This window comes from Pelobates fuscus, chromosome 5, assembly GCF_036172605.1.
Source record: "Pelobates fuscus isolate aPelFus1 chromosome 5, aPelFus1.pri, whole genome shotgun sequence".
NCBI classification, from domain to species: Eukaryota; Metazoa; Chordata; class Amphibia; order Anura; family Pelobatidae; genus Pelobates; species Pelobates fuscus.
The window spans coordinates 387,655,216-387,681,480 of NC_086321.1; the positions used below are offsets into that span (position 1 = coordinate 387,655,216).

Genomic DNA, 26,265 nt, shown 5'->3' on the forward strand with positions numbered 1-26,265 from the left:
TGATTTTCTTTTATGGGAAGAAGGGAATACTTGACGGAGGAACGGATTGTACCGTCACATCTCTTACTATAACATTTCTTTCACACCTAAGATTTAATTGTGTTTCTTTGAGTGTTAAATGTGTTCTTTCTTATACATGTGTCTGAAACCAACTATTTCTACAATTCAAAAGTGTCTGAAATTCTAAATAACGAAAAACTAAAATGACAATTTGTCCAATTGTCTAATCATTTGCTAGATTTTAAAGCAGACAGGTCACCGGTAAGATACACATAGCTGACATGAAGACCACAATACACAATATGAAAAAAGTGAGTACTTACCGTATATACTCGAGTATAAGCCGACCCGAATATAAGCCGAGGCCCCTAATTTTACCCCCAAAACTGGGAAAACGTATTAACTTGAGTATAAGACTAGGGTGGGAAATGCAGCAGCTACTGGTAAATTTCTAAATAAAATTAGATCCTAAAAAAATTATATTAATTGAATATTTATTTACAGTGCGTATATATAATGAATGCAGTGTGTGTGTATTTGAATGCAGTGTGTGTGTGTATATGAGTACGGTGTGTGTGTATGAGTGCAGTGTGTGTGTATGAATGCAGTGTGTGTGTATGAATGCAGTGTGTATGAGTGCAGTGTGTATGACTGCAGTGTGTGTGTGTATGAGTGCAGTGTGTATGTATGAGTGCAGTGTGTGTGTATGAATGCAGTGTGTGTTTGAATGCAGTGTGTATGAGTGCTGTGTGTGTGTATGCAGGGCCGACGCGTCCAGAAGGCGGCACAGGCGGCCGCCTTAGGGCGCACCGGCTCCGGAGGCGCAAGATTTCAGTGACCGGCAGGAGGGAAGCTCTCCCTCCTGCCGGCCACCATCTCCGCCCCCAGTGCGGCTGTGCTGCGATCAGGCGCTGCGAGGGAGCTCTAACCTCTCTGCTCTGCTCCCTCGCGCGCTGTCTAGTGATGCCGCGGGAGCCAGAATATGACGTCATATTCCGGCTCCCGCGGCATCAGCAGACAGCCCGCGAGGGAGCAGAGCAGAGAGGTTAGAGCTCCCTCGCAGCGCCTGATCGCAGCACTGCCGCACGCCGCCCAGCAGCCCCACTGGACCCCAGGGAATGATCCACACCAGCTCTCCAGGTAGGGAGGCTGGGTGGATATTATTTATTTATTAAAATAGTTTGTGAATGTATGTGATGTGTCTGTGTGTGTGAGTGTCTGTGAGTGTCTGTGTGTGTGAGTGTCTGTGTTAGAGTGTGTGTGTGTGCGAGTGTCTGTGAGTGAATGTGTGTGTGTCTGTGTGAGTGTCTGTGTGTGTCTGTGTGAGTGTGTGTGTGAGTGAGTGTCTGTGTGTGTGTCTGTGAGTGAGTATGTGTCTCTGTGTGAGAGTGTCTGTGTGTCTGTGAGTGTGTGTGAGTGTGTGTGAGTGAGTGAGTGTCTGTGTGTCTGTGAGTGTGTATGTGTCTCTGAGTGTGTGAGTGAGTGTCTGTGTGTCTGAGGGTGTATGTGTCTCTGTGTGAGTGAGTGTCTGTGAGTGTGTGTCTGTGTGTGAGTGTCTGTGTGTGAGTGTCTCTGTGTGTGTGCGTGAGTGAGTGTATGTGTTACTGTGAGTGTGTGCGTGAGTGAGTGTATGTGTGTGCGTGAGTGAGTGTATGTGTGTCTGTGAGTGACTGAGTGTGTGCGTGAGTGAGTGTATGTGTGTCTGTGAGTGTGTGCGTGAGTGAGTGTATGTGTGTCTGTGAGTGACTGTGAGTGTGTGCGTGAGTGAGTGAGTGTATGTGTGTCTGTGAGTGATTGTATGAGTGTTGCATGTGAGTGTGTCAGTGTATGTGTGTGTCTGTCAGTGTGTGTTTGTGAGTGTCTGTCAAATCAGTGAGAGTATCTTTGTCATTGAGTCTGTGTGTGACTATCAGTGTGTCTGTCAATGAGTGTCAATCAGTGTGTGTGTGTCAGATCAGTGAGTCAGTGAATCAGTGACCAATAAGGGACAGGGAAGGGAGGGGACCAATAATGGACGGAGAGAGGGGCTGGTTAAGAGGCACATAGGTGAAGATGTTATTTTTGAATGGGGGGGGGCGGAAAAATACATCTTCGCCTATGTACCCAAAAATCCTTGCACCGGCCCTGTGTGTATGAATGCAGTGTGTGTATGACTGCAGTGTGTGTGTATGACTGCAGTGTGTGTATGAGTGCAGTGTGTATGAGTGAAGTGTGTATGTATGAATGCAGTGTGTGTGTATGAGTGCAGTGTGTATGAGTGCAGTGTGTATGAGTGAGTGCAGTGTGTGTATGAGTGCAGTGTGTATGTATGAATGCAGTGTGTATGAGTGCAGTGTGTATGAGTGCAGTGAGTGTGTGAGTGCAGTGTGTGTATGAGTGCAGTGTGTATGTATGAATGCAGTGTGTGTATGAGTGCAGTGTGTGTATGAGTGCAGTGTGTATGTATGAATGCAGTGTGTATGAATGCAGTGTGTGTGTGTATGAGTGCAGTGTGTGTGTGTGAATGCAGTGTGTGTGTGTGTGTGTATGAGTGCAGTGTGTGTGTGTGTGATGCAGAGTGTGATGCAGAGCCTTGGTGGGGGGGTGGGCATTTTTAATATTTTTTTTGTTATTATTATTTTAATTTTTTTTATATTATTATTTATTTATTTTTATTATTATTATTATTATTATTAATTTTTTTTTCGTCCCCCCTCCCTGCTTGATACATGGCAGGGAGGGGGGCTCTCCTTCCCTGGTGGTCCAGTGGCATTGGCAGTTCAGTGGGGGGGGTGGGGGGGCTGGCAGAGAGCACTTACCTCTCCTGCAGCTCCTGTCAGCTCCCTTCTCCTCCGCGCCGGTCCGTGCAGCTCTTCTGTCAGCTCACATTGTAAGTCTCGCGAGAGTCGCACGATGACCCCGCGGCTCTCGCGAGACTTACACTGGGAGCTGACAGAGGTGCTGAAAGGACCGCCGCGGAGGAGGAGAGAGCTGACAGGAGCTGCAGGAGAGGTAAGTAACCGCACACAGCCCCCAGTCTGTATTATGGCAATGTAAATTGCCATAATACAGACATTGACTCGAGTATAAGCCGAGTTGGGGGTTTTCAGCACAAAAAATGTGCTGGAAAAACTCGGCTTATACTCGAGTATATACGGTATATTATATTTACACTGACATGTGGAGCCTCTCTACACAGCCCACATAATTCTTGGTAACCTTGCATCATTAGATTGTGGCTATAGTCCAAGTGGAATAATGGCTTGGAGTTGGGACAATGTCCAGACAAGGTTTTGTATACTGGTTAGATAAAAAGCCTTGGAATCATAATGTAGAAGAAACCAGGGACCCTGCTCCTCCAAACCAGACCGTGATAACGCGAAATTACAGAAACTGTCTAATATTATTATTATTGCTATTTATATAGCGCCGACATATTACAATATTATGAGAGGGGGGATTGAAAGGAGCACTATAGGGTCAGGAACACAAACATGTATTCCAGACCCTACAGAGTTAAAACCACCATTTATACCCCCCTGTCCCCTCATACCTCCCTAAATATAGTAAAATCTTACTTGTATTCAAGTCTGGAGCTGTTTACTTTGTCCCTGTTTCCTTTTGACCTGCCCACTGCCTGCTGACATTAGCAGAAGTGGTAGCCTGATCCATTCACAATGCTTCCCGATAGGATTGGCTGACACTGACAAAGAGGCAGATCGGGGTAGAGCCAGCACAATTCAAACACAGCCCTGGCCAATCAGCATCTCCTCGTAGAGTTGAATTAAATCAATGCATCTCTATGAGGAAAGTTCAGTGTCTGCATGCAGAGGGAGGAGACACTGAATGTTTGGATGCATTTTAGGCAGCCATGACCCAGGAAGGATCTCTAACAGCCATCTAAGGAGTGGCCAGTGAGTTATCACTAGGCTGTAATGTAAACACTAAATTTTCTGTAGTCATGGCAAAAAGCAAAAAGCCTGAAGGTAATGATTCACTAGAACAAATTCAATAAGCTGTAGTTGTTCTGGTGACTATAGTTGTCCCTTTAATTATAAATAGGACAATTACAAGAAAATTTACAGAAACGAAAGGTCGTAGAGGACCCTGCTCAAACGAGCTTACAATCTATAGGAGGTGGGGTATAAAAACACATTAGGACAGGAAATATCAATCAAATAAGGTGGGAGTGAAGCAGAGCTGGAGGAGAGAGTAGAGTGCTGAGTCAGGTATGTAAGGTAGAGGTTACTCTGGGAGGCCTAAATAAATGGGTGTAACGGATCGACAGGCACCTGGACTGGGTACCTCCATTAAAGGATGCTCCTAGTGCTTCCTGAGGACTCCAAGCACTGCAGCAGACACCACAACCACCGAACCGGAGAAGCATACGAATGCTCTGAAGCATATGAATGCTGTAAACAGCTAAACACTCCTGGCAATCAGCATACAATCCAATTCCCCCAATAACGAGACGACACTTCGTTTTGAGGTCAAGCAGAACTGACTGTACTGGCACATACAGCCTCTTTTATTCACAATCCCCAAACATAGTACTGCCCACAGGGTTTTGAAATACAACCAATGAATTCGTACAATACAAACACTCCCACACAAAATCCTCCCCTCTGCCTGTGATATGATTACTGAACACAATGGGTAATATAATTATCACAGGCAGAGAAATACAGTTTTATAAAACATATCACAGGGACCCCAAAACATGCAATAACCCCATAAAAATGGTATATCCTTGGAACCGGGAGATCTGGGTGAACCACATATCCAAAATTCACCCAGATCTGTTCACCCAGATGGGTTTTAAGGCACTTCTTAAACGATTGAAGACTAGGGAGAGTCTGATGGCGGTAGGCAAGCTATTCCATAGGAAGGGAGCCACCCGTGAGAAGTCCTGTATGCGTGATTTGGCCGTACAGGTGTGTGCAGTGGACAGGAGAAGGTCGGGCAGAGCGGAGAGACCGAGAAGGGGCATACCTATGGATCTGTGAAGAGATATGAGAGGGGCTAGAATTTTTCAGTGCTTTAAAGGTATGGGTTAGTACTTTCAATTGACTCCTATAGGATACAGGAAGCCAATGTAAGGACTGACAGAGGGGTGAGGTGTGAGAGGACCGACTAGAGAGGAAAATCAGTCTGGCGGCGGCATTCATTACCGATTGTAGCAGGGCAATACGACTTTTGGAAAGACAAATTAGGAGAGGGTTACAATAATCCATGCGGGAAATTACTAGAGTATGGACAAGCATCTTGGTAGCATCTTGCGTAAGCAAGGGGCGGATATGGGCTATGTTTTTAAGATGGAATCTACAGGATTTGGCAACATACTGGATGTGAGGCTCAAAGGTGAGGCCAGAATCAAGTATGACACCAAGACAGCGCGCTTGTAAGAATGGACTTTTGTGGATACCACAAATTTGATGGGAGAGAGAAAGAGGAGGATCAGTATTAGGAGGAAGAAAGACAAGGAGCTCAGTTTTAGAGAGATTGAGTTTCAGAAAGTGGGAGGACATCCAGTCAGAAATGGAAGAAAGGCAAGCAGTGACACGTTGCAGGACGGAAGGGGAGAGGTCTGGGGAGGAGAGATATATCTGGGTGTCATCAGCGTACAGGTGGTAGTGGAGTCCAAAAGAGGTAATAAGTTTACCAAGAGAGGCAGTATAAAGAGAAAATAGAAGGGGACCAAGTACACAGCCTTGGGGGAGTGTTGGGAGAGGTAAGAAGAAAACCACGAGAGAACAGAGTCACAGAGACTGAATAATTGAAGAGTTTGAAGAAGGAGAGCATGATCAACTGTGTCAAAGGCAGCAGAGGTAAAAAATAATTATTATGGAGTAGTGGCCTTTGGATTTAGTTGCGATTAGGTCATTAGTAACTTTGATAAGAGCAATCTCAGTAGAGTGGACAGGGCGGAAGTCAGATTGAAGAGGGTCAAGGAGAGAGTTGGAATTGAGGAAGTGAGACATACAGGTAAAGACAAGTCTTTCCAGAAGTTTTGAGGAGAAAGGGAGCAAGGATATGTGACGATAGTTAGAGGGGGAGGATGGGTTAAGAGATATTATTTTCAAGATAGGTACTACAGTGGCATGTTTAAAGTCAGCAGGGACAACGCCAGAAGAGAGAGAGCAGTTGAAGATGTGTGTTAATGAAGACACAAGACATGGGGAGAGAGATCTGATACGGTGAGATGAGATAGGATCGAGCAGGCTAGTGGGCCGGAGAGGGAGATTTCTGGTCTCCCCTCCGGTCCTGCAGAGCCAGCAGAAGAGAACGAGGCACGGTTCCCGGTCCTATGATCATAGCACTGGGGGAACATTTCGCAGCGACCCTGTGTGTGTACACAGTTTGGAACCTCTGCTTTAGAGTGTTACACCCCAAAGGTCCCCATCACTAATAAGTGACCTTCCAAGGCATAGTGTGGCATAAAATAATTAGCTATACCTAATATACAGTTGTGCTCAAAAGTTTGCATACCCTTGGAGAATTGGTAATATATGAGTGAAACGTGAGTGAGCAGGCAAAACACATTTCTTGCATTTCTTATGGGATTCATATTCAACTGTTGGTTATAACAGAATGGCACAATCATAAAACAAAAAATGTAAACAAAGAAAAAAAATGAAATGATGCCTGTTCAAAAGTCTGCATACCCATAGTTCTTAATACTGCGTATTGCCCCCTTTAGCATCAATGACAGAGTGCAGTCTTTTGTAATAGTTGTCTATGAGGCCCCTAATTCTTGCAGGTATAGGTGCCCATTCGTCTTGGCAAAATGCCTCCAGGTCATGAAAAGTCTTTAGTCATCTTGCATTAATCGCACATTTGAGATCTCCCCAGAGTGGCTAAATGATATTAAAGGGACAGTATAGTCACCTGAACAACTTTAGCTTAATGAAGCAGTTTTGGTGTATAGAACATGCCCCTGCAGCCTCACTGCTCAATCCTCTGCCATTTAGGAGTTAAATCCCTTTGTTTATGAACCCTAGTCACACCTCCCTGCATGTGACTTGCACAGCCTTCCATAAACACTTCCTGTAAAGAGAGCCCTATTTAGGCTTTCTTTATTGCAAGTTCTGTTTAATTAAGATTTTCTTATCCCCTGCTATGTTAATAGCTTGCTAGACCCTGCTAGACCCTCCTGTATGTGATTAAAGTTCAATTTAGAGATTGAGATACAATTATTTAAGGTAAATTACATCTGTTTGAAAGTGAAACCAGTTTTTTTTTTTCATGCAGGCTCTGTCAATCATAGCCAGGGGAGGTGTGGCTAGGGCTGCATAAACAGAAACAAAGTGATTTAACTCCTAAATGACAGTGAATTGAGCAGTGAAATTGCAGGGGAATGATCTATACACTAAAACTGCTTTAACGAAGAAAAGAGAGAAAAACTGTGGAGGAACACTCACCAAAATAGTGGGTGTAGTCCAGATTGTCTCTCTAGGAATACCTCTTAATGTAAATGTCACATATATAAACGGGGGAACAGGGGAATGGGGAAGAAGGGGAGGGTTTTAAACCTTTATTAAAGTTGCTAAATAAAATTGGTAGGTAGATTACCAAATAGGGTAAGAGCCCCTCCAAATAACGGGTAACACACTGTAAAGTTAAAAATGCTCAAAAATAGGAGGTATAGTCAGGTTACAAAATACCTGGCTGGCTTCCAAATATCTATATACACAGTACCTGGGTAGTTTTCAAATGTCTAAAGGTAGGCAAATGGGACAGTACTTACATGTAGAGATTATAGGCTGCACATGAGTTAAACCCAACATTTGGTAAGATAGCAGTGTAAATTGATAGGTAGGGATGAAGGGTATCTAGCAATGGTTATGGCGACATAAAGAAGCAGAAAGACCGTAGTCTCTGGTATGGGCTACTATGTTGAAAAGATTATACACAGAGAAAAATAGGTCTTAAAGTGGGGTAATGTTGAAAAATGTATAAACTGAACACCCTAAGCCCTAGAGGCCTCAATGAGGGGTTCTCCTTCTCCCCCTTCATATGATTAACCTTTCTAACCCCCCCCCCCCTTCCCGCCTGCTCTCACAGCATCCACTAGTTTTGAATGCTCTAACACGTACCTGTTTTTTCCGTCATCCTACTATATACATTTAGTGATTTTCTAATCTCCTCCTTGTTTCCATAAAGTTTGGATTCATTTAAAGATAACTGAGATACTGTGTGACCGTCCTGAATACATATATATTTGACATAGTATACGGCTCTGCAAAACACAGTATCAACAAGAATCTTTTTTCTTGTATTTCCTTTGGATATAGTAAAACCTGTCATACTAGTTCGTTTTTAAGTATTTAATTTTTTTTCTTTGTACACATTTATCTGGGGGATATTTTCCGTTTTCTTCTCACCTAGACTGTCCCTGGACGCTTCTATCTATTGTTTCAATACCTAGAACTGCTTTATTTAGCTAAAGTAATTTAGGTGACTATAGTGTTCCTTTAAAGGGACATCATAATAACTACAGCTTAAGGCATTTTCAGGCATTTTCATGTAAACACTGTCTTTTCATAGAAAAGGCAGTGTTTACATTGCCCCTAGGGACACCTCCAAGTTGCCACCCCTTAGAAGGTTCAGTGCTGCACAGTAAGCAGCCCTGACGTTCAGCATCCCCACGCTCTGCATGCAGACACCGAATTTTCCTCATAGAGATGCATTGATTCAATGCATCTTTATGAGGAGGTCTTGATTGGCCAAGCATTGGATTGGCTAAAATCTGCCATTTTAATGATGTCACAAAGGGGTGGAGCCAGCGACGGCTGGAAATAAGGTGAGTTTTAAACTTTTATAGGGGGGCTAAGGCGAGAGCAAGCCACCTAAATGGTGGGTTTAGCACTATAGGGTCAGGAATACATATTTGTGTTCCTGACCGTATAGTGATCCTTTAAGGTCAGGAGACAGTGATGGCCACACCAGAACCTTCACCTTTTTCTGCTGTAACCACTGGAGGGTTAACTTGGCCTTGAACTAAGGGTCATTGTAATGCTGGAAAGTCCAAGAGCATCCCATGCGCAGCCTTCGTGCAGAAGAATGCAAATTGTCTGCCAGTATTTCGGATAACATGCTGCATTCATTTTGCCATCAATTTTCCCTATGCCTTTAGAGCTCACACCCCCCCAAAACATCATTAAGCTACCACCATGCTTCACAGTGGCAATTGTATTCTTCCCACTACAGGCCTCGTTGACCTCTCTCCAAACATAACACTTATGGTTGTGACCAAAAAGCTCTATTTTGGTCTCGTTACTCCAAATTACAAGGTGTTGTCGAGCATATTGTAACCAGGCTTTTTGGGGCATTGGCGCAGTAAAGGCTTCTTTGTGGCAACTCGACCATGCAGCTCACTTTTGTTCAAGTATTGTCGTATTGTGCTCCTTGAAACAACTACACCGCCTTCCAGAGCAGCCTGTATTTCTCCTGAGGTTACCTATGGGTTTTTCTTTGTATCCTAAACAATTCTTCTGGCAGTTGTGGCTGAAATCTTTCTTGGTCTACTGGACCTTGCTTTGTATAAAGAGATCCCCAAATTTTCCACTTCTTAATAAGTGATTGAACAGTACTGACTAGTGAGAATGCCCACAAGAGGCACAGTCCCAGTCAGTTAGTGTCCGGTACAATCTCCAGCCAGTGGGTTCAGATTTGCAGTGCTACCTGCTGCAGATGTCCATGCTGTAAGAGGAAGCGGGCTCTCCACATTTGCAGGTGTAGCAGAGCTGCAATGCTGAGAATGAATATCTCCGCTGTAATCTTCTGGAGCTAGAAGGGAAGCTCATGTTAGTGAATGTAGCCCATTCCCCCAGTAACTGGATGACACACAGTTTTGGGAGTCAACTGATTTTTATCAGCCCACACACGGCTTTTATGCACAGCCCCATAGTATGGGGTCTCCAGAGCAAGTTTACAGGGAATTTTCCCAAGAGGCTGTGGGTCTGAGATAACTGAGCTGGGAATTTAGACTCAATTTAAACTCAATTATCTCTCAGTTACATGAAATGCATAAAATATTATGAAACATCCCAAAAACATAATAAACCCCACAATTCCTATATCCCCAGACAGCCTGTATCGAGCGCACAACATATCCGAAAACGCTCAGATTGATTCGGTAGAACAGGATCGCTATTTGGGAGAAGATTTCACCGACCGGCCATGAGGTGATGCTCCAAAAGAGTTCCAGAGAATCCAGAGCAGTGGCCGGTTTCAGTTCAGGAGTTTCTGCATGAACATCGACAAACCTCCCCCTGGCTCTTAGTTAGCGAATGCTCCCCCAAGTCGGCAGATCATATCTCCCCTGACTAGGGTTCGCGAGAACATGTAGCCGAAATTAGTTCCACGCACTTGATGACCAAGTGTTCAGGAGACAAAATGGCTGAACCACGTGCTCTTGGCTATACAAATGGCAGCCACCCAGGGAAAGCACTCAAGTTACTCCTTACTTGCGGTTAATAGCCAGGGATGGTCAGTGTTCTAAGTCAATAAAAGGGGGGACCACACATGTTCTGTTTGGTTCCCGAACAGGGCGTACAGATCTGTTTGCAGGTCTGCCACAGCAGGCTTGACAATAAGTTGTGTCTGACTCTGTCCCTGTCATTAGGTTACTTTGCTGCTTGATCGTGTCTGAGCGCTGTCCAGACCTTTTGCTTTTTGCCAGGTGCTATGTCCAGTAATGGCTGGGTAACAAAGGTAACAGATTTAATGAGCGTGTGGGCGGATAGTTTCTCCCAGAACAGGTCAAAGATCTTATTCAGCCTGTCCATCACATTCATCTCTGCACCACCGAGGTTGGAGTGTCCGCCATTTTGTGTGACACTCGGTATCAGCACTTCTGGGGCTCTAAATCGTGTAGGCCGAGATCATCCCCACCGGTGCAAAGGGGGGGGACAGGGCACTAACTAGTGCTTAGATCAGCGCTGATCACTCAGCCACCTTTCCTTAGCTCAGGGCGCACAAGGCCGCAGAGTATTCGGGCCTTCACTAAAGGTCTGTCCACTCAAGAGAGACAGTTTTCACTTGACGCAGGTTAGAGCAGCTTAAGAGTCGATGTAGGGTGCTAATGATTTTGAAAATTGACCCCAAAAATGTTGGTTTGTGAGAAATTGCCGGGGCACATGCAGGACACGTCCTGCAGGCATAGCAGTCAGGGCATGCTTTTCCAAATCACATTTTTTCTGCATAGTGTATTTGGGGGGAGGAGTGGGCCATCACATTTTTTTTATCCTTTATTTTTTTTGGGGGGGTGGAGGGGGGCAGGCTAGTCTTAGTCCTTTTCTTTTGTTTTGTTGTTCTTTTGTTGTTTACCATATAACTAATGCTATGTTTTTAGTTTGATCCTACCAATATACTTGCTCATGTATGTATATGTACCACATAATAGCACCTGTTGTCAGTATAGATAAAATGCAGTGGCAATGCCCAATTTCTACTATGCACAGTTAAAGGTGTATAAGAGCCAAAGTGTGTGTGTAAAACCTTTTTTTTATAGCAGTAGAAGTCTGACAGCAATGAATACAAAAACTCAGACCCTGCTCATCCAAACCAGACAAGATAACTCCAAATTGCAGAAAATGACCAATACTCTAATCCTGCTCCTCCACACTGGATTTAGATAACTCGAGATTATAGAAAATGTCCCATACTTCTACACTCCTTCTCCAAACAAGAGCCAGATAGCTTCAAATGACAGACACTGTCCTATACTCATACCCTGCTCTTCTAACTAGAGCCAGATAACTCCAAAGAACAGAAACTGTCCCATACTCCTACCCTGCTCCTCCAAACCAGAGTGAGATAACTTCAAATAACAGAAACTGTCCCATACTCCTACCCTGCTCTTCTAAACTAGAGGCAGATAACTCAAAAGAACAGAAACTGTCCCATACTCATACTCTGCTCCTCCAAACAAAGCTATATAACTTCAAACAACAGAAACTATCCCGTACTCCTACCCTGCTCCTCCAAACCACAGCGAGATATCTTCAAACAGAAACTGTCCCATACTAGTACCCTGCTCCTCAAAACCAGAGCGAGATAACTTCAAACAACAGGAACTATCCCATATTCCTACCCTGCTCCTCAAAACCAGAGCGAGATAACTTCAAACAACAGGAACTATCCCATACTCCTACCCTGCTCCTTCAAACCAGATCCAGATAACTCCAAATGAGGGAAGTTGTCTTATGCGCCTACCCTGCTTCTCAAATCCAGAATGAGATTTCAAATGACAGAAACAGTTGCATACTCCTACCGTTTTCATCCATACCAGTACGAGAAAATGCCAAAGAACAGAAACTGGTTTGTATTTCCTGAAACTAAAAAGGCAATGTGGGACACCACCTGTGTGAGGTCCACTGCAGGCTTTTTGTACCAATCTTTAATTATTGTAACAAAAAAAATGTCTAAAAGCCCTAATGTGTGCCATAAAGAATCAAACAGGAGAACTTGTCAGGCTTGTTTTAGAGACAGCTAATTTTGATGTAACTCCTAATGAGAAATTGAAATGCATTTCACTTTAGTACACAAATCCTTCATGAATAAATGTTATCAAAACACGGCTTAACATTAATTTCAGAAAAATAGAATGCAATTTGTTTTTTTTTTTTTAACTACCAATGAATCAGTCAAATATTGCCTAAAAATACCCAAATAAATCATGTTAACAATCAGCGATAGGTACCAAACAGAGTTTAAAATGTAAATGTACAAATTTGAAACTAAAAAGGCAATGTGGGACACCACCTGTGTGAGGTCCACTGCAGGCTTTTTGTACCAATCTTTAATTATTGTAACAAAAAAAATGTCTAAAAGCCCTAATGTGTGCCATAAAGAATCAAACAGGAGAACTTGTCAGGCTTGTTTTAGAGACAGCTAATTTTGATGTAACTCCTAATGAGAAATTGAAATGCATTTCACTTTAGTACACAAATCCTTCATGAATAAATGTTATCAAAACACGGCTTAACATTAATTTCAGAAAAATAGAATGCAATTTGTTTTTTTTTTTAACTACCAATGAATCAGTCAAATATTGCCTAAAAATACCCAAATAAATCATGTTAACAATCAGAGATAGGTACCAAACAGAGTTTAAAATGTAAATGTACACATTTCTCGTGCATAAGGAAGAGAAGTATTTAGAATATAGTGCAACTGTAGATGTTATGGGGAAAACCAAAAGGAATTCTAGAGCAGGAGGAAACAGCAATATCTTAGTACAAACAAATGATCTCCCACCAAATGCTGTACAAGCACAGGCATTCAGGAGAAGACTTTAATTAAACAGTGGAAACCACTGAAATGAAAACTAAAAATGAGAATTGGAATTCTCAAATTACTTCCTCAAATGTTGCCACGATTCAAGATCAGATTCCGTCCATCTTACTACAAGAAGAAGATGATTTTGCCTCCAATTAGGTTGATGGGCCAAGATTCACAAGGACCAATGTAATGGCTGCAAATGTGCCTCCTCCAAAAAGTAAAATTAAAGGCTAGCCTTCTGCTGAGAAGAGTCTTCCTCCAGCTGTCATGATGTGTAAAATGTGGGGCTTGCTGACCTTTACGATGAAATTAGACTATTGTTACAAAGTGGATCAGAAGGCTATTATATATAAAATATCGTGCAATCCAGGAACCCAAGAGAAGACTTCAGTTAAGCACAAATGAACAGATTGATGTGAAAGCTAATCAGACTGTTGAAATATTTTGAAACAATGGAAAACAGGGCTCCCTTAGAGTATGATTGACCCAACACTGATCTCATTGAGTACAGGCAAGAAGGCCAAGATAATGACTTGTAAGCAAGTACAGCTGTCATCAGCACATCGATCATTATGGTTGCTGACATTTGATGGCTGATGCTCTAGTGATCTTCGTGTGTGATGCAGGAAAGTGGCTTATCCACCTCTATGCACATGCATAGGAAAATGTATGGAAAATCTTTCCAATGTCAGCCATCTCAGGATCTTGTAAAGTACCTTCTAAAGTGATCTGTTTTGTATTCTTGTAGAATATGAGGTAACCCCTTACATGGCTGGATTATAGAGATATGAGAGCAGCTGCCGGGGGTATTGAACATGACAATAAATCCACTTTAAAAATAACACTTTAGGGGCCTCATCTCTACCACGAGCGATAGATTGGATTATACACAAATATATTCACATGCTTATTTTATTAAAAAAATCATTATAATAATGGGATTCTACCCATGTGACTACTAGCATATGTTTCTTTTTAAGTGCTAATTTAATAAAATCATCTAATTGGGTCCTAATTAGACAGATTGGTTCCTATATATATATATATATAAAAGCGGCCTTTAGACTTTATATAAATTACCCTCCATGGTTCGCAGGCAGGGACAGGGTTACACTTGTGATATGATAAATTCACACACAGACCCTATGTCGTGGCTCTATATACAAAATGAGGGGCTAATACCGTGATTGATTCCTGTCAGTCTAGTGCAGGAGGAGTTTGATATACTGGAGCTTCAGAGAGAGGTGCTTTACAATTTCTCTGGTGAAGATCTTTGTGATTTGAGCACCATCTGTGTGTGACTGGGAGCAATTCTCCAGTCCTCCTCTCTCTCCTACTGTAGGATAAAGGCTCAGATGCAGCAGGAGTCTCCAACTGCAAGCACAGTCAGCAGACAGCAGAGCCTGTACAAACACAAACACACATCACTATTAGCACAATCCCTGAGACAGACAGAAGCGCAGGGTGCACACAGGCACGAATTTACCCAGTTCTTCTCTTGGCTTTCACACAGGATTTGCTACAGGTGACAAACTTCTTCGTTCTTGCGTCTCGTGAGTTCCTGTGCAGGAGCCATTGGATTCTCACACAGCGTCCAAACAGTCATACAGAGGTTAGTGCATGCCTATTGATGCTCATTAACCCATCAAATGTCAGAGGGTTTACCAAATATTACATTAAAAAAGGGTTAACCATAACCCCTTCCAGCTGAAAATTTGTTTTTTTTTGTTTTGTTTTTATGTATGTATTTATTTATTTTTATTGTATAGTTAATTATATTTTTGATGTTAAAGTTTATCTAAATGCATTTTATTTCTAAACCATTGAATGCTAGAGGGGTCAAACACAAGTTGCTTACCCCTGGTACTTATTAGACTAAACCCCCCAAAATTATATTATTTTTAAAATGTATATGATAGGTGAACATTCTAAACCAGAGGGAGGCAATCATTGTTACTCCAGATGTTGTGGACTACATCTCCCATAATGCTTCTACAGTTTTAATGCTGGCAAAGCGTCAGGGGAGATACAGTCCACAACCTATGGGGAGCCGAAGGTTGCCTTCTTCTGCCCTAAACTGTCAGCTCTTGGGGCATGGACCAGATATCTTCTACACTGTCAGCTCTTGGGCAGGGATCAGAGATCTCCTAGATTAAAATATCTGAACATATATATAAACTAACTATACAACTCTTTATTTAACTGTCTGTAAAGCCTCTAATATCTGTGGGAATGAAGCCAGTTTAGCTCTGAAAACAGATGGCAGCAATTTTTCTCTAAACAAACATTAACAAATCTAGCAAACCATATTGTCTAGATCGCAAGCTCTCTGGGACAGAATGTCCAATACACTTATTATTTTTAATATCATTACATTTTCTCTCTTTTTTTTCTACTGTTTATAATATAACTATTGTATTTTCTACTGTAAAAAATCTTCAGTTTGTTGGTTTGTAGAATGCATAAAATCTTCCTTGCCCACTAATGGGTTAACTATATCAGCTCTGTGTGTTTTGTCTGTCTGATATTTAGATCACATGTATGCCCAAAAGGTAAATCCCCAGATGTTTTAAAACTACAGTTTACATGATGCTTTGCCATTGTAAAAGCATTCTAAAAGCATGCAAAGCGTCATGGGAGTTGTAGTTCTACACCATCTGGGGATCTATCTTTTGGGCACTCCTGTCCTAGATGGTCAGCTCTTGGGCAGGGTTTAGATATCTCCTAAACTGTCAGCTCTTAGGCAGGGAGCAGATATTTCACAGGGATCAAACATTTCCTGGACAGTCAGCTCTTGGGCAGGGTTCAGATATCTCCTAAACTGTCAGTTTTGGGGCAAGGATCAGATAACTATTAGACAGTCAGCTCTTGGGCAGGGTTCAGATATCTCCTAGAGACTGTCAGCTCTTGGTAGGGATCAGATATCTCCTAGACTGTCATCTTTTGGGCATTGATCAGATATCTCCTAAACTGTCATTTTTTGGAAAGGACCAGATAACTATTAGACAGTCAGCTCTTGGGCAGGAATTAGATATCTCACAGGGATCAGAAATTTCCTAGATTGTCAGCTCTTGGGCAGGGATCAGATATCTCCCAGACTGTCAGCTCTTGGGCATGGATCAGATATCTCCTAGACTGTCAGTTCTTGGGCAGGGATCCGATATCTACTAGACTGTCAGTTCTTGGGCAGGGATCAGATAGCGATTAGACTTTAAGCTCTTGGATTCGGAATGGGATATAATTTAGATATCAAGTCTCTGAGTTAAGGAACATACATCCTAAAATGTGAACTCTTGGTCAAGGAAGATGTGATTCTTAAAATCTTGGATTAGGATTCAGACATAATTTAAATGGTCAGCTCTTGGGCAGTAATACCACATTTCTTATATTCTAGTGCTTTGGCAGGAATCTATCCTCTTTTAAATGATCAGCTTCTGGGCAATAAATCAATTATATTTAAAATTGTCAGCTCTTTTCAAGGAATATACATCTTGTACTGTCAGTTCGGAATTTGACTTAATCTATATATATGGATGGCAGAGTAGTATGGCTGATAGTCTACAGAAAACTATTTTGTCCTTTTGTTATGATATTTTATATACACAATTTGTTTTTATTAATGAGTCCCTGAAGAAGTCTTCTGTTAGAAGAAACATGTTGGACCAAACTTATTTTTTTTATCTTTTATACTTATCAAATAAAGCAGATTATTTTTACCATTTTCTGAGTCTGGACTTCCATATTGTAGTGATACCACCAACCAGCTGAGAGGGAGTTCTGGATATACCCCCCATACACCTAAGGCAATCTAACTATCTACATCTTGTGAGTTCTACTTGTATTTATGCAGTTCTAACGTTCATTTACAGTATTATACTATTGTGTTGTATTTGTTTCTGTAGACTATCAGCCATACTCCTCTGCCATATATATATATATATATATATATTCCATTTTGTACGGGATAAAGTCTGGAATATCCCGAGAGGAACATAGGCGTGTGCACGGGGTGTGCCTGGGCTCACCCCAATCCCGCGGCCCGCGCATGGATCGAGGCTGGCAGGGGAGATCACAGGATCTCCCCTGTCAGTCCATGCAGAGCCAGCGCTATCCAAGCACCGGCCCTGCTGTGTGCCTCCATGGGCCGGTGGGCACAGAGGCAGGAGAGGATCCGGGGAGCTCTAGCCAGCAGCTCCGCCGGGTTCCTCTTGCGAGGTTGTAGCGTTGCCACAGCAATGCTCAAATCTCAGGAGAGTGAACTCTAGCCCTGCACTCTCACCACTAAGAACACCAGGGATGGCAGCAAGGATCCCCCCTCCCAGGCAAAAGGTAAGAAGGGAGGGGGTATCCTTCTTATCTTTCCTAATCTGTCCCCTCCACCCCCAAACACAATTACTCCAAACAAATTCACACACACAGGACCCTCACACACACAGCACGCTAACATCACTCTCACACACACAGCACCCTCAAACACACAGCACACCAACACCACCCTCACACACAGCACTCTAACAGCACCCTCACACACAGCACACTAACAGCACCCTCACACACAGCACACACAGCACACTAACACCACCCTCACACACACAGCACCCTCACGCACACTGCACACCAACAGCACCCCCCCACACACACACACACACAGCACACCAACAGCACCCACACACACACACGCAGCACACTAACACCACCCTCAAACACAGCACACTAACAGCACCCTCACACACACACACACACACACACACAATGTGATGCATGGGCAGTTAGGCTGTGTATGAGTGTATGAGTGTATGTATCGTGATGTATGGGCAGTTGGGCTGTGTATGAATGTGTGAGTGTATGAGTGTATGTATTGTGATGTATGGGCAGTTGGGCTGTGTATGAGTGTGTGAGTGTATGAGTGTATGTATTGTGATGTATGGGCAGTTGGGCTGTGTATGAGTGTGTGAGTGTATGAGTGTATGTATTGTGATGTATGGGCGGTTGGGCTGTGTATGAGTGTGTGAGTGTATGAGTGTATGTATTGTGATGTATGGGCGGTTGGGCTGTGCATGCGTGTATGTATTGTGATGTATGGGCGGTTGGGCTGTGTGTGAGTGTGTGAGTGTATGAGTGTATGAGTGTATGTATTGTGATGTATAGGCAGTTGGGCTGTGTATGAGTGTATGTATTGTGAAGTATGGGCGGTTGGGCTGTGTATGAGTGTGTGAGTGTATGAGTGTATGTATTGTGAAGTATGGGCGGTTGGGCTGTGTATGAGTGTGTGAGTGTATGAGTGTATGTATTGTGATGTATGGGCGGTTGGGCTGTGTATGAGTGTATGTATTGTGATGTATGGGCGGTTGGGCTGTGTGTGAGTGTGTGAGTGTATGAGTGTATGTATTGTGATGTATGGGCGGTTGGGCTGTGTATGAGTCTGTGAGTGTATGAGTGTATGTATTGTGATGTATGGGCGGTTGGGCTGTGCATGAGTCTATGTATTGTGATGTATGGGCGGTTGGGCTGTGTGTGAGTGTGTGAGTGTATGAGTGTATGTATTGTGATGTATGGGCGGTTGGGCTGTGTGTGAGTGTGTGAGTGTATGAGTGAATGAGTGTATGTATTGTGATGTATGGGCAGTTGGGCTGTGTATGAGTCTGTGAGTGTATGAGTGTATGTATTGTGATGTATGGGCGGTTGGGCTGTGCATGAGTGTATGTATTGTGATGTATGGGCGGTTGGGCTGTGTGTGAGTGTGTGAGTGTATGAGTGTATGAGTGTATGTATTGTGATGTATGGGCACTGGGCAGTTGGGCTGTTGTTGGCTGTGAATGATGAACTTCCTTTCTTTTGGTTCTTTACTTCCTGTTCCTGTTGGCAGTTGGTGGAATGTTCGAGGGATTTGAAACCCTGTGTAACAAGGCTGCAATATAAAGATCATGTTATATATGTATTAATAAAGTGAGTACTTCATTATACAGGAATTATTGACTGATTTGTACAAAACATCACAGTGGCGACAAGGCTGTAGAACCCTAACTGACATGACAACCATTGGCACTATACAGGACTTTGATCCTGACTTGGATTTATGGGCCTCTTGGGTTGAAAGACTTGAACAATATTTCACAGCTAATGATATTCCTGACAATAAACAGGTCGCTGTTTTCCTAACAGTTATAGGAGCCAGAACGTATGATACGCTAAGGAGCCTCTTACACCCAGAGAAACCGGCCAGCAAGCCATTGGCAATTGGCAAGCCTGATTACTCTGTTAACTAGCCATTTCCAACCAAAACCACTAGAGATAGCAGAGAGATGTAAATTCTATAAAAGAACACAAGAGTCTGGTGAATCAGTTTCAGCATATGCCATTGCATTATGGAAACTCGCCAGCACCTGCTGTTTTGGGGACTACCTGCCCAGTGCTCGGCTAGACCAGTTTGTAATGGGCATTGCAAGTGATACAGTGCTAAGGAGACTGCTTAGAGAAGAAGATTTAACATTTAAAAAAGCAATGAACATGGCAGGCATTATAGAACAAGCCTCTAAGGATGCTAATCTATTACACAGCAGACTGGACAACACACGGGAGGCAGAGCTAGAAGTTTTATAATTAGATGCTAGAGCACAGAGTGAAGCACAGGGAAAGAGACATTCAAAACAGGAACATTCACATTACAAATGTTATCGCTGCAGAGCTGCTACACATGTTGCAACTGCATGCAGATTCAAGGATGCCAAGTGTCATGCTTGTCGTAAAATGGGCCACCTACAAAGAGTGTGTAAATCCACAGCAGAGAGAGGCAGTAATCGCTTGAGAGACAGAGCAAAGAATGCCTATAGAGAACAAATGCAGGAGACTTCTGAGGATTCGGATGAACAATTTCCTGTACGAAATTTAAAAAAATATAAAATAGGTTCTAATCTGGCTGCATTCACAGTTCAGGTTGTTGCAAATGGAAAGGAACTGACTATGGACTTGGACACAGGTGCAGCTGTATCAGTGATTTCTTTGACAGACTGGAAACGCCTTAAAATACATAGGCCAATAATTCAGACAACACAGAGACTGCAGACATATTCTAAAGAGCTGTTAATACCAGTGGGTTGTGTGACAGTCACAGTTACATTCAACAAGTATAAGAAGAAACTACCTCTCTATATCTTAGAGAATGGAGGACCTCCACTTTTTGGTAGGGAGTGGATAAAGGCTCTCGGGATGCCTCAAGTGCATAGGTAACTATCCATGTCATACAGTTATCCAGATTCTCGACCACTACTTACGATTAATACCCATCGGGGGCTATTCAGGTATAACCGTATGGTTTTTGGCATTTCACCTGCACCAGCTGTCTGGCAGCGAACAATGGACAAGCTGTTAGCTGGAATTCCTGGGACACAGTGCCTGTTAGATGACATGCTGGTGATGGGTAAATCAGAAGAGGAACATAAACAGAATGTAGAGGCAGCTTTGTAAAGACTTATGGAATATGGATTGAAGGTGAGTTTGGATAAATGCCAATTCATGCAGGATTGTCTTGAATTGTGTGCTCATGTAATTGACAAACATGGGCTGCATACAACAGATGAGAAGGTCAAGGCATTACAGGATGCTCCAACTCCACAAAATGTGACACAAAACTTTGTAAAGTAATAAAATGTGAGCAGGATATTGCTTTGCTGCAGAGGGATTTGGATAGATTGGGGGATTGGGCACTAAAATGGCAGATTAAATTTAACGTAGAGAAATGCAAAGTTATGCACTTCGGGGGCAAGAATGCACAAGCAACTTACACCCTAAATGGTAGTAAATTAGGGGTAACCACACACGAGAAGGATTTGGGAATTGTTATAGACAACAAATTAGGCAGCAATATGCAATGTCAATCTGCAGTTGCTAAGGCCAGTAAAGTTTTGTCATGTATAAATACGGCATTAATTCTCGGCATGAAAATATAATTTTGCCTCTTTATGAATCGCTGGTAAGACCACACCTTGAATATGCTGTGCAATTTTGGGCACCTGTTCTAAAGAAGGATATCATGGCACTAGAAAAAGTGCAGAGACGAGCTCCGAAATTGATCAAAGGAATGGAGCATTTTAGTTACGAAGAAAGGTTAAAAAACTTAAATCTCTTTAGTTTAGAAAAACGGCGCTCAGAGAGGATATGATAACATTATACAAATATATTCGGGGCCAGTACAAACCATTATCTGGAAATCTATTCATAAACAGGGCTATACATAGGACATGAAGTCACACATTTAGCCTAGAAGAAAGGAGATTCCATCTAAGGCAAATAAAAGGTTTTTTTTACAGTAAGAGTAATAAGGATATGGAATTCTCTGCATGAAAAGGTGGTTTTATCAGAGTCTGTACAGATGTTTAAACTAAAATTGGATAAATACTTGCAAAAACATAACATACAGGGATATCATTTCTAATAAGTGCGGTAATAGCTGCTTGATCCAAGCAGACATCTGACTGCTATTTTGGGGTCAAGAAGGAATTTTTTCCTAGTTTGTTGCAAAATTGGAAGCGCTACAGACTAGGTTTTTTGCCTTCTTTTGGATCAACAGCAAAAACATATGTGAGGAAGGCTGAACTTGATGGACGCAAGTCTCTTTTCAGCTATGTAACTATGTAACTAAGGTCCTATCTTGGTCTGTTAAATTATTACAACCGTTTTTTGCCACATTTAGCTCATGTCCTGTACCCTTTACATAGTCTTCTAGAGAGTAAACAACAATGGCACTGGACAGTAGAATGTGCTTCAGCTTTCCATAAGTCAAAAGAACTAGTTCTTAGTTCACGTCTTTTAGTACACTACGACTTGGAAGCACCAGTTTCCATTGCTTGTGATGCATCACCTTACGGACTGGGAGCAGTCCTGTCTCATTCCATGGCTGATGGGACAGACAGGCCAGTGGCTTTTGCCTCCAGATCGCTCAAGCTGCAGAAAAAAAACTATTCTCAAATAGATAAAGAGGCTCTGGCAATAGTATGAGCAGTAAAGAAATTCCATCTTTATATATATGGTCGACCCTTCACACGGCTTACGGACCATAAACCTTTATTGACGATTTTTAACCCACAGAAAGGTATTTCAATCACGACAGCAGCAAGACTTCAGAGGTATGCCTTAACTCTGGGGGCCTATCAGTATCAGATACAATATCGTCCAAACGCTGTGCATTCTAATGCAGATGCATTCTCTAGACTTCCATTGAAAATGGATTCACAATTAACTACTACAGATCTACAATATATTTTAGTGAGGTGATAACAGCATGAGAAATTGCACAGGAGACAATCAAGGACTCTTTGCTGAGGGAAATACTTGTTTTTATATGCAAGGGTTGGCCACTAAAGACTCCAATACATCTCAAGTCATTCCAAACAAGGGCTCAGGAGTTATCAATTCGAGATGGCTGCTTAATCTGGGGAGAAAGGGTGGTTATTCCTTTTGTGTTACAACAACAGATTCTTGAAATTTTACATGCAGGTCATCCTGGCATAGTCTGCTTGAAGCACAAGGTAAGAGGTCATGTATGGTGGACAACCATTGATGAGGATATTGCCCGTTATGTTTCAAGTTGCACTGGTTGTGCACAAGCACAACATGACTTGCCACAAGGTGCCGTACAACCTTGGACCTGGCCTCTATAATCATGGCAGAGTATTCACATGGCTTTGCTGGACCAGTGGAAAATAAAATGTATCTGATTGTGGTAGATGCACATTCTAAATGGCCTGAAGTTCTATTCATGTCGCAGACCACGGCAGAAGCTACTGTTAAAGCATTACAGAAACTATTTGCAACATTTGGCTTGCCCAGAGTGCTTGTTTCAAATAATGGAACGCAGTTTGTTTCTGGACAACTTAAGGCTTTTCTCAAGGAAAACAGTATACTGCATCATCGTGCAGCACCGTATTATCCTGCTACTAATGGTCAAGCAGAACGTTTTGTTCAAGCACTAAAGGGTTTTCTGAGAAGTCTGAAAGCAGAAGGAAAGAGGCCTGAACATCATTTGTCTGAGTTCTTTCTACAGTATCGTAATACACCTCATCCAACCACGGGACAGCCTCAAGCATGCCTTTAGTTATGCTAAAACCAGAGATTCAACAAAGGGTCATCCAGCAACAATCGAAGATGCAAGTTGGAAAAGCAGGCCATTGTTACCAGACAGGGGATTCTGTTTGGATGCGTGTATATCATCAGGAAAATCGTTGGAAAGAAGCAGTAATAAAGGAAGTTCTGGGGCTGATGCACTATACAGTTTTAACCTCTGATGGATGTTACACATGGAGAAATACAAATCAACTTCGACCACGTATAATAGATGTAGCGGTTACCCTGAATAGCAGAGGGTATTCAACCGCTGGAGGGTGTCCTTTTCCCGATCAGTGAGGAGGATTCTCAGCATGCCGTCATGTTCCAAGTGAAAGAGCTCTTACCAGAGCTAGTGAAAATAGCTGTATAGCTGTTACCCCCAATAAGAGACAAGACTCTAGATTGAGGGTGAAGTAGAACTGAATGTGCTGGCACACCCAGCCTGGCTTTTATTACAATCCTGCACATAGAGAACACACCCACAGGGAGGTAGAAAGTAACCAATAACATAATAGTACAACCCACAATTTCCCTCCCCTCTGCTTGGGAGATAATTGAGTTTCTTACTGTATCTACTCAATTATCTCCCAGCTAAAACTTATACTTTTTATACATTTTCATAACTGTATGAATTTTTATCATACAGCAATAAAACTTACATTTTTATGAACCACACAACTTGGGGACAAACATATTAAAAATTCGTATGGATCGGTTTAGTAGTTCCAGAGATAGGGAAAAAGTATCTTTGGACCGACCACACGCCTGTTTGTATGCCCAAGACAGTTCCACAGATTCAGACTGTGTGGTCGGTCTATTTCTGCCTTGAAAAAACGGTAAAGTCCCATCCGAAGGCGGCGTTCGAATAGTCGAACGCACTTCGACTTCTGTCGAAGTGTCGAAGTGAAATGAGGTTGAACTTCCGCGGTGGTCCTTAGTCGAGTGGCAGTCTATTTCCCAGGAAAAGATGACAAAGTCCCATTCGAACGGGTGTTCGAATGTTCGAATGGGACTTAGTCTTCATCCGCGGTGTCGAAGGGTAGGGGAATGTACAGGTCACCGCTGACCGCGTTCGACTGCACTAAAATGGCCGCCGCCACGTGTTCGATCGTCTAATGGCGGCCACTTCGAATACTTCGACACTTCGGCGACTCCGGCACTTCGACGGCTTCGGCACTTCGACTGTATTCGAAGTGCCAGTATAAAAGTAAAACAAAAAGTAAAAGGCAGAGGTTCCCAGGCAACATGGTAGGTGGCTAACACAATATAAATTATAGATCCAATGGCAAACAGGGGGATCTGTTACAATAGACAACCTATCAAAGTGGGTAGGGCCACTCACGCAACCAGACACTGATATCTGGCATGGAGTTTGGCATGATGATATTTCTGAAGTCTGCAATACACCTGGTCCAGAGGCTCATGATATAATAGGGGATGATTTGGAGGAGATACCCCACGAAAATCAGGAACAAGAACTGCCAAGCCACAGTTCAAGTAACCATGAAGGCTGTGGTCACGAAAATAGTCGCCATTCAACAAGAGAGAGAAGGGCCACAAACCGCTGGCAACCAGAAGATCCATTAAGTGACTATAGTCGGGGAAACTCCACAGTGAGAAGGCGTAAATGGTATCCTAGTAGGAATAGAATAAGCTATCCTGAAACAAAGATTGTATATCTGGAAGATGATGGACAGAATGATGCAGATTAAGGAAACATTTTTAAATTGTTCATTTATTATTGTTGACCTTTTACTATTTTGTTTTGTTTTCTTTTGTTGAGAAATTAAAGAGATGTGATGTATGGACTGTTGAGCTGTGTATGAGTGTGTGAGTGTATGAGTGTATGTATTGTGATGTATGGGCAGCTGGGCTGTTGTTGGGTGTGGATGATGCACTTCCTTTCTTGTGGTTCTTTACTTCCTGTTCCTGTTGGCAGTTGGTGGAATTATAGACATAAAATACATAGACGCCGCACGTCTATGGCATTGACTGCTGAGCGGCGAGAAATGCGGGCGCCATCTTGGAACGGGCGCTGCTCTACTCAAGCTATTGAAGAACACTTGGAAAGTCACAAAAGGTAAGTGAAGGACTTGGGGCACTTATAGTCCTTAATACCCCTACCCCTGCATACACACTGTTAATACCCCTACTTCATTTTTCAGTATATATGTATTACTTAATCAAATATCTTTATTCCAAACCTATGGACACTCTGATAACTAACATCTGCCCCAAAAGCTGACAGATTCAGTCAAACAATATGTGACAGAAAAGCAACAGAGTGTGTTAAACCCCACAGCCTATCCCAGCACACATAGTGCTATTACCCCTACCCCAGCACATAGTGTTAATACCCCTATCCCAGCAAACATAGTGTTAATACCCCTATCCCAGCACACACAGTGTTAATACCCCTACCCCAGCACACACAGTGTTAATCCCCCTACCCCAGCACACACAGTGTTAATACCCCTACCCCAGCACACACAGTGTTAATACCCCTACCCCAGCACATAGTGTTAATGCCCCTATCCCAGCACATAGTGTTAATACCCCTATCCCAGCACACATAGTGTGCAGGGGTAGGGGTATTAACACTATGTGCTGGGGTAGGGGGATTAACACTGTGTGTGCTGGGGTAGGGGGATTAACACTGTTTGTGCTGGGGTAGGGGGATTAACACTGTGTGTGCTGGGGTAGGGGTATTAACACTGTGTGTGCTGGGATAGGGGTATTAACACTATGTTTGCTGGGATAGGGGTATTAACACTATGTGCTGGGGTAGGGGTAATAGCACTATGTGTGCTGGGACAGGCTGTGGGGTTTAACACACTCTGTTGCTTTTCTGTCACATATTGTATGACTGAATCTGTCAGCTTTTGGGGCAGATGTTAG

General features: G+C 42.8%; 2 protein-coding genes across 2 annotated transcripts in view; both read left to right on the forward strand.

Annotated features, from left to right (window-relative positions):
* The first annotated feature begins 14,415 nt into the window (after positions 1–14,415).
* The window catches only part of SSTR2 (somatostatin receptor 2), a 59,770-nt gene continuing 47,920 nt past the window's right edge, over positions 14,416–26,265 (forward strand). Inside the window, exon 1 of the mRNA XM_063456364.1 lies at positions 14,416–14,878. The gene's annotated coding sequence lies outside the window, so the exon portion shown is untranslated. The remainder of the gene's footprint in view (positions 14,879–26,265) is intronic.
* Positions 20,620–23,356, forward strand: LOC134612334 (uncharacterized protein K02A2.6-like). The gene is given in 4 exon segments (XM_063456672.1): positions 20,620–20,726; positions 21,981–22,254; positions 22,611–22,941; positions 22,944–23,356. Coding segments are annotated over 4 exon segments (1,125 nt in total).